General features: G+C 44.1%; 1 protein-coding gene across 1 annotated transcript; it reads right to left on the bottom strand.

The window, feature by feature from the left end:
* Window positions 1-2,087: 2,087 nt before the first annotated feature.
* On the bottom strand, window positions 2,088-8,120 carry LOC134222969 (uncharacterized). The gene is made up of 3 exons (XM_062702112.1): window positions 7,928-8,120; window positions 7,807-7,869; window positions 2,088-7,749 (listed from the first exon to the last, which is right to left on the bottom strand). Exon 3 carries the CDS (start codon window positions 7,638-7,640, stop codon window positions 2,088-2,090), a length of 5,553 nt encoding a protein of 1,850 aa, XP_062558096.1. The 5' UTR covers window positions 7,641-7,749; window positions 7,807-7,869; window positions 7,928-8,120.
* Between the last annotated feature and the right edge of the window lie 999 nt (window positions 8,121-9,119).

Genomic DNA, 9,119 nt, shown 5'->3' with positions numbered 1-9,119 from the left:
CGTGTTTGTTTGGAAATATTTTAATTGACGTTTGTCCTTTCCTGGGCCAGTTAGTAGCTGTATACTAATCAGAGCCTCAATCTCAAGGGAAATAAACATGCATCATTCAAACACAGCTGGCCCATCATCATCTCCATAAATCCGATCCTCGGACGGCTTTTGGACGGCTTCTCAGACGAACTTTGTTATCCTTTAACAATGCAGTGCCGGGCCAGGCCGGGCCGGTGCTGCAACGAGCAAAACAGAATAAATGTAGGTTGGTACCGTAGGAGGAAACATAAACAATTGCCGATTCAGATCCTCGGCCCTACCAGAAGCGAAAGGCAAAAGCGCAGACGAAACAATAAAGCCAGAAGCTAAATTATAATCATAATATTTGCATAACTCGTTAATAATATCATTTTATGCATGTTCTTCGCTTTGAATTCTGCTGCCGTTGTTGCTCTCCTTTTCCGAAGCGATTGTTGCGCGCTGCATCGAATGTAGTTACCTACCGTGCTGGCCCGAGCAGGTGGAAAGAATATGTTTTTTTTTTATTTTTTTATTTCATTAAAGTTTAGCAATACAATAAGAATATAATATTTTAAATAAATTAGTTGATTATTATTATAAAATCGAAGTTTTGATTTATTTGCCTAACGTGATTTTTTATTTTTTATTTTTTTTTTATTAGCTTTATTAAGGAGACTTGCAGCCCCAGGCTGGCTCGCCTCCGGTTGCCTAACGTGATTTTTTAATCATTGATGAAGGCGGGCAGAAATAGCCACCCTCAGGTCCAACCGTGGGACCTTCCATCGATAAAATAATTCAATGAACTCAATGCTAACACTTCAAAGACAAACCTCCCGTATTCCAAAAATAAATGTACTCGCGTTTTCAAGGGCACACCATTAGAAATGGAAGCAACGCACATTTGTAATTATCATTATTCCACGCATGCTGCGACGCAGCAAAGCTGGAATAACGAAAATGACAGTTGTTTGTTACTTCCTTATTGAGTGGTGTGCCCTTGAAAACGCGAGTGAATTTTGTTTTAGATTTCAGGAGACTTACCTTAAGATTGGGTTAAATACAGTAGGGTAAACTGGGGTAATATGCACCCAAAGAGCAAAACGATCTTCAAACCGATTTTCAAGAATGTTGACTCCTGGATTGGTAGTTCGAGATCCAAAGATTCATGCGTTGTAAAACCTCTGGAAAAAAACCTCTGTTCCGAACACCTGGACGTGGAGGAATGTCCGATTTCTATTTAGCCAATACAAACACCTGTTTGAGGTTATGTAACGCTTTTAGCTGTAATTTTAATTTGATTTTAGATTTTCTATACAAAAATTTTCTTTTCATCACTTACATAAATCGGTTCTCAAACGTTCTAGTTCAATTTTATTGAACTCCTATTTTACGACGCGTGTTCCCAATTATTTTAAACATTTTTTAGATTAGGCTTTAGATAAATTTAACTGGGAACTTACGGTTTTGACTGTTGCTGAACTACAGTAATAATAATGACACAGAATAATAGCCACCTGGTGTGGCGTGCTTTTTCTTGCCTTTCGTCAAACCGGATATCTATCTCTCTTGTTTCAACTCTTCTGCATGAAGTAGAACGCTACTTATAATACGCTTATTTTGACGTTAGTGAAGACGTTTGTTTTCAATCCCATCGGTGTTGTCATCCATCGCTTTATGCAGTGCTGCCAGCAACATTGTCCCCCTCGTAACACTGGTCACCATCACCTGATCCAGTTTTACCACCATTCTGAACTTCCAACACTACCAACCTTGCAACTGAACGACGCACCACCCCCCTCGCAGTTTTTACTAGAGCTTGCCGAATTCTTCCATCGCCCCCTTTTATGACTTGAACGATACGACCACGGGTCCAACTATTCCTTCGGGACTCGTCTACCACTACTACCAAGTCTCCTTCCGTCAAAGGTTTGACGTCGCCATGCCATTTTGAGCATTTTGTAAGCATTGGTAGATATTCGCGAGTCCACCTCTTCCAGAACATGTCCAGCTGAAATCTGGAATCTGGCCATACAAATTCCTCAAAGTAGCTATGGGGTCTTCTGGTGTCCTCGTAGCTAGCGCACTCCATTAGAACTTCCAAGGAGGAAATGATTTGGGGTCAACGCCTCACTTTCATCCGAATCCAGTGGAAGGTATGTTAAGGGGCGGCTATTAACTATACCTTCGGCTTCTATCACTAGGGTCTCGAGTCCTTCTTCGTTGAGTTTTCGGTTATTGTTATAAGCTATCTCCAGAGCTGTTTTAATTGAACGGACCAACCTCTCCCAAGATCCCCCCATGTGTGGTGTTCCTGGTGGGTTGAAGAACCATTTGGTGTTAGCGTTGGTGAATGTTGCGATTAATTCACTTTCAGTTTCTTGCATTTGTTGCTTCAACTGTTTATCAGCTCCCACGAAGTTTGTTCCATTATCCGAATATATCTCCGCCGGTGATCCACGACGGCAGACAAATCGGCGAATACATTTTATACAGGATTCTGTACTCAAACTGTGTGCTACTTCTACATGAACAGCGCGAGTTGTCATACAAGTAAATAGAGCGATCCATCGTTTTGAATCACTTCGTCCGACTTTGATGGTGAATGGCCCAAAAAAGTCCAAACCTACATAGGTGAATGGTCTGGTGAACGTTGCCATTCGAGCAGGTGGTAATGGGGCCATACGCGGTACTACTGCTTTGGATCGATATACCTTACACCACTGACAAGCCTTTCCTGTTTTCTTCACACTTGCTCGGAGATGTGGAACATAGTAGCGCTGCCGGATTTCATTCACGATCGTCTCGGCGTTTGCGTGGCGAAATCTGCAGTGATAGTCATCTAACACCAGGTGGGTGAGACGGTGGTTCCTTGGTAAAATTATGGGAAATTTTGTATCTTCTTTCACGTTTGGCGCAGCTCCAATCCGTCCGTCAATTCGCAAAATTCCACTTTCGTCCAGCATTGGTGACATTTGATACAAAACGCTGGAACTTTCAAGTTGATATTGTTTTTCTGCAAGTTTGTCCTTATTTCGATTCAACACAACTAACTCGTCTGGATAATTTTGCCACTGTACGAGACGAATCAAAGTATTTTCTGCTTTACGTAACTCTTCAGATTCTAGATGTCTTCGACAAAGACCGGCACCTTGCCTTTTCCTTCTCATATTGTCTATAAACCGATGGACGTAGGCGGCTACTCTAAGGAGTTTAGTGTACTTCGAAAATCTGTCTAGATCAAACACCTGCTCTGGTACAACCAACCCTCGATGCACATGACACGGGCGAAGCTCTTCATTGGTGTATTGGACGTTATCTCTTTGCCTCGGCCATTCTGATTGTGGAAGCCGCAGGAAGTTGGGACCCTTGAACCATGTACTATCGGTTGACGTCAGTGGACATTTTCCCCATTTGGTGGCTTCATCCGCTGAGTTGAGTTTAGACGGAACCCACCTCCAATCCCCTACGTTAGTCAATGCCAGAAGTTCTCCAATGCGGCAGGCTACGTACTGTTTGTAGCGACGAGCATCTGACTTCAGCCAGGCTAAAACAGTAGCTGAGTCGCTCCAGATAAACTTTTGTTTAATCTTCAGGGTGTGACTCTCCTCAACAAATTTCATCAACCGTGCTCCCAAGACCGCAGCCAGCAGTTCCAGCCGAGGAACGGATAAAGGCTTGAGCGGAGCGACCTTTGTCTTCGCCATTACTAGGATGCAGTCTGTTTCTCCTTGATCACGAATTACCCGAAAGTATGCCGCTGCGGAGTAGGCTAATTCGCTGGCGTCTACAAAAATATGCAGTTCGAGATTATGGTAGTGGCTACTTGTCGCCCCTTCGAAATAACATCGAGGTATACGAATTTGATTTATTTGTGTCAACAGTAGGGTCCATTTTCTCCAACGTTCGTATATTGAGTCGTTCACTCTTTCGTCCCAAAGGATTCCCGAACGCCACACTTCTTGCAATAGTATCTTTCCGTGAACAAGTATCACGCCCAGCAATCCCAGGGGATCAAAGAAGGCCATTAGACATTTCAATATTTGTCGTTTTGTTGGCCGGTCCTCGCTGTGTATCAGCTGATTTACCTCGTCTTTTAGTTCGGTTGAAAATGCTAAGTCGTCCTTTCCAGTTATCCATAGCAGGCCTAAAACGCGTTCGCATCCGAACTCATCACTTACGCAGAAGCTCTTATCTTCAAGGTGGGTAGATTCCCCGAGACTTATTAGGACTTCATCACAATTCGATAGCCAGTTTCTTAGATCAAAACCCCCTTTTTCATGGATCGCGCGCATCTCTTTGGAAAACCGTACTGCGTCTTCAATGCTGTCATAGCTTTCCAAAGAATCATCGACATAGTGATTCCTTACAATTCCTTCCGCTGCGCGTGGGAATTCCTCTCTATACTCATTAGCGTTTTTATTTTTTATGAACTGAGCAGTCGCTGGCGAACAAGCTGATCCAAAGGTAGCTACGTCCATGATGTAGATCTCAACCGGAGCAGATGGATTCTTACGCCACAGGAATCGTTGCGCGTCTCTATCTTCAGGTCGAATGGAAATCTGATGAAACATTTCCCTTATGTCGGCTGTGACTCCCACTCTGAATTGCCGGAACCGCATTAGCACCGCAGGAAGAGAAGAAAGTTGATCGGGTCCCTTAAGCATGACCGAGTTGAAGGACATTCCATCGACTTGAGCACGACCATCCCAAATCAGTCGAACTTTTGATTTCCTAGGATTGAACACAGTACCCAATGGTAAATACCACACTCGCCTCAAATCCGCTACAGCCAACTCATTCGGAGTAGCCCGGTGCGCGTAACGTTTTGCTTCATACTCACACAACTGTTTTTGTATATTTTCCCGTAACAATAAGTCCCGGCTCATCCTTCTTTCGAGGCACTCCAGTCGTCTGAACACCATAGCGTAGCTGTCAGGAAACTCAATGTGGTCATGTTTCCATAATAGTCCGGTCTCAAATCGATTTCCCAAACGCACTGTAGTTTGCTCAAGGATACGCATAGCCCGTTCCTCCTGCCTTGAATAAATCGTAATCTCAGCTTTTGCACCAACGTCTTCTAGGGCAAAATAACTTTTTACCGTTTCGTGTACATCTGAATCTAGTTCGTTGCAACCGCAGGAGTGACAGTTGAGTGAAATCGATTGACCATCTAATCCATTGCCGCCATAAATACACCATCCCAATCTTGTCTTTGCAGCCACCGGTTCCCGAGGCCGTCCTTCCTTAACTCGAAGCGGCAGCATAACGTTCAAGTTATTTATACCAATCGACAGTGGTTGTGCATCCTGGTAGCTCTGCACTGGGATTCCCTTCAAATGTGGATACTTGTCTACAAGATGCTCCAATGAAATTGTTTGCTTCGGTAGGGATAACTGCTTCACTGTACGGGCGTCGACTAATGCATGCTGCTTTTTACAGTCCATGGCAGACACGTTTAATTCAACTTGCCGTGATTCACTCTCCATGCGTGAGACGTTGCCTGTCCACAACAAACATAGTGGCAGGATATCACCATACGCCCCGAGCTGTCTTGCCAAACTGTCCTCGATCAATGTCATAGACGAGCCTTCGTCCATAAAGGCATACGTTTCAACCGATGTAGTCGGACCGTGTAATGTCACTGGAACAATGCGAAAGAATAGCATACTGTCTGACTTACGATGAGATAGATTCTCCGCAAGAGTTACCCGTTGTGCTGGGACAACGTTAGATTGTGGCGAATGGAGTAGGTGATGATGCCGGTATTGGCATCCATTGAGCCCACAACGATTAGAGCTTCGACAGCTTCGCCTCCCGTGATCATTGAGGCACGTACGACAAAGACTCTTGTCCTGGACCAGCTTCCACCTATCATCCACCGACAGCTGTTTGAAATTTCCACAATCGACGATTCTGTGATCAGGCATCTGACAAGCGTTGCACAGCTTCACACGTTCCTGTCCGTTTCCTGTATCACCGACATGAGTGTTCAGGGTCCCGCGTATCTTCGGATTGGATTTGTCATTCGAACTACTTTTAGCACTAGCACTAGCATAAACAGTCACTTTGCTCACTGAGATGACGACTGCAGACATAAAATTCGCAAAATTCTTCAAATTCACTTCGGAAAACTGCTGCAGATAGGTACCCCATTGCATCTTGATGTGACCGGGTAGCTTACCGACTAGCTCCGAAAGCAGTGATGGATTGGTTAGATGCGCACGCTGATCAGCCGCCTCTAGGTGATCACAAAGGCTCTGAACAGCCATGCCGAAATCAATAAAGCTCTCCAACCTTTCAACTTTCGGCGCAGGGACTGATCTGACTCTTTCTAAAAGAGCGTTAATCAAAATTTCAGGTCTTCCATAGAGCAGATGCAAGGTATCGATTACATACGGAACAGATTCTGGGAGTAACAATCGACTCTGTACCGCTGCGTAAGCTTGGCCTTTCAGACAGCGCTGAAGGCGTGCTAAATTTTCAGCGTTGGAGTATCCACAAGCCAGAGTAGAGTTTCTGAAGCTGCTTATGAATACAGGCCATTCAGTGGGGTTACCCGAGAATATGGGGAGGTCGCGTGGCATAACTTGCCGGGCGGCTAACTGCGAGGGGGTGAGATTGAATTCGGAAGTATTCACATCTCTAATATTCGGTTGACGATTCGAATAATTATTGATTAAATGCTCGTTAGGCAAGAAATGTGGTCTGGTAGGAATAAAGGTAGATTGATCAAACCTTTGATGGGTTGACTGCAAGAAAGACGGGATTGCCTCCACTGGATTAGGACGTGACAATCCAGTGTCTTCGAATTGTTTGCACAGGAAGTTCATATCGTTGTTGTGTTGAGCGTTCTTATTTGGCAATGGATCATGACGTGACTTACCTGGTTGCTGAGCGAGGGGAGGGGGACCGATACTACCTACGTTTTGACAGTCGCTTCTGCTATCGTCACCGAATGCTAGTTTCCTTGGCCTTGGTATTGGCTTGACACCAGTCCGGGTTGGGATGTAGTCGTCCGATTGAGTATGTACATCAGGTTGTACAGAATCGCTTCTACTGGAGGTCCGTTGCTCGGTGTCCCGTTGCATATGTGATACGTTTTTAGTAGGGTCTTCACCAATTCTCTGATTACGGTTGCGTGACGTATGCGGAGACGACGATGGAGCGTTGGGTAGACCAGTTATGCCTCCATCTTGAACGTCCGCACAGGCTTTAATCCACTGCCTCACCTTGTCGAAATCTGGTTGAATGTCCATCGCGCTGCTAGTACCGGTTCTGTCACTGTTTCCATCAGATCCATCCAATTCCGATTCGAGGAGCTTGTATTTTTCGTCTAGAAACTTTCGTTCGAGTGCATACTGCTCACTCAGTTTGCGTAACTTAAGTTCCAACCGAGAAGATTTCGATTTAGCATTCCCTGAGCTCGGCTGTATGCTTCCTGGTTGGCGCAAGCACGTCACACATAACCACTGTCGATTCTCGATCGATTGTGATACCCCGGCACAGGACATGTGCCACCATGCATCACATTTATCGCATTGGACTAGGTTGTCATCGCTGTCCAATCGATCACAGTTGACACAGTTCGATTCCTCGATAATAGGGGTTTGAAACTTCCCGGCATCCATTGTGGTGCGATTTATCTAAAAGTTTGTTCCGAACACCTGGACGTGGAGGAATGTCCGATTTCTATTTAGCCAATACAAACACCTGTTTGAGGTTATGTAACGCTTTTAGCTGTAATTTTAATTTGATTTTAGATTTTCCATACAAAGTTTTCTTTTCATCACTTACATAAATCGGTTCTCAAACGTTCGAGTTCAATTTTATTGAACTCATATTCTGCGACGCGTGTTCCTAATTATTTTAAACATTTTTTAGATTAGACTTTAGATAATTTTAATTTGGAACTTACGGTTTTGACTGTTGCTGAACTACAGTAATAATAATGACACAGAATAATAGCCACCTGGTGTGGCGTGCTTTTTTCTTGCCTTTCGTCAAACCGGAAATCTATCTCTTGTTTTAACTTTTCTACAGGAAGTAGAACGCTACTTTTAATACGCTTATTTTGACGTTAGTGAAGACGTTCGTCTTCAATCCCATCGATGTTGTCCTCCATCGCTTTACGCATAGCAGTGCTGCCAGCAACAACCTCAAAAATCTCAATTAACGAATTAACAGTTGTTAAATGGCGGCACCAACGAACTTGCATTGCATTGCTGCAACAAAAGACCAGGAAATTACAGAATATGTTAGGCGACGCGTTATATAAATGGGGAGGTGTGAGCCCCACATGCAATTTTTCAACATTTGAAGACTTTATCCCTAGAGCCATGTAGTATTCTTGTTCCCTCCGGAAAAGTCTTCAAACTTTAATTACCAATCATAACTTGGAAAAAGGCGCCCTGTGGGGACATTCCGGATAAAAGCAAGGAGGTTGCCGCACTCTTTCAAGTGCTGGAGGATGAAGGGGGTCCTAACCCTGTTGAAAGCCCTTGGAGATATCCAAGAAAACTAGATCCATGTGCTTGCAATCGTTGCAGGCATTCTGCAGTACATCTCCCTGGTATGCGAAATATGCGCCCCGGGCGTATCCTGGGCGGAACGTGTGTTGGCTAGAGCCAAACCTATTTACCATCGGCTTCTCAGCCGCCGATTTACCTACCTCTCCACGACCTCGGAGAAACAAGTGGAAATGGGTACAATGAGGCTTCTCCATCACTCGTTCGAAAATATTTTATCAGACCAAGCATGGTTGATTAACTCCAGAAACCGGATTTTAGAAGAGGGAAGTTGTATATGGATGGGATAATCAATCCAATCTGGACCTGATGATTTTCCGTTGCTCCTTGAGATGGCGAAAGGCAGCTCAGGAGCGGAAAACAAAAAATCAAAATTGGCGTTCTGGGAATCTGGAGAGACACGGAAGTTGGATATATTAATAACTCAAATTGCTCTATTAGTTTTAGAATCAGCTGTTGCTATCATTCAATCATATGTATTTGCTGTATTAAGAACTCTTTATTCTAGTGAAGTAAATTAATTAATGTCAACACATATAAATCACCCCTTCCATTTAGTTGATTATAGTCCATGACCTTTAA

Source organism: Armigeres subalbatus, chromosome 3 (assembly GCF_024139115.2).
Source record: "Armigeres subalbatus isolate Guangzhou_Male chromosome 3, GZ_Asu_2, whole genome shotgun sequence".
NCBI lineage: Eukaryota > Metazoa > Arthropoda > Insecta > Diptera > Culicidae > Armigeres > Armigeres subalbatus.
This window is presented reverse-complemented; position numbering and strand designations above follow the sequence as displayed.

Excerpts from the sequence above, each read along its gene's own strand:
- LOC134222969 (XM_062702112.1), bottom strand. The coding sequence starts at position 7,640 with ATGGATGCCGGGAAGTTTCAAACCCCTATTATCGAGGAATCGAACTGT.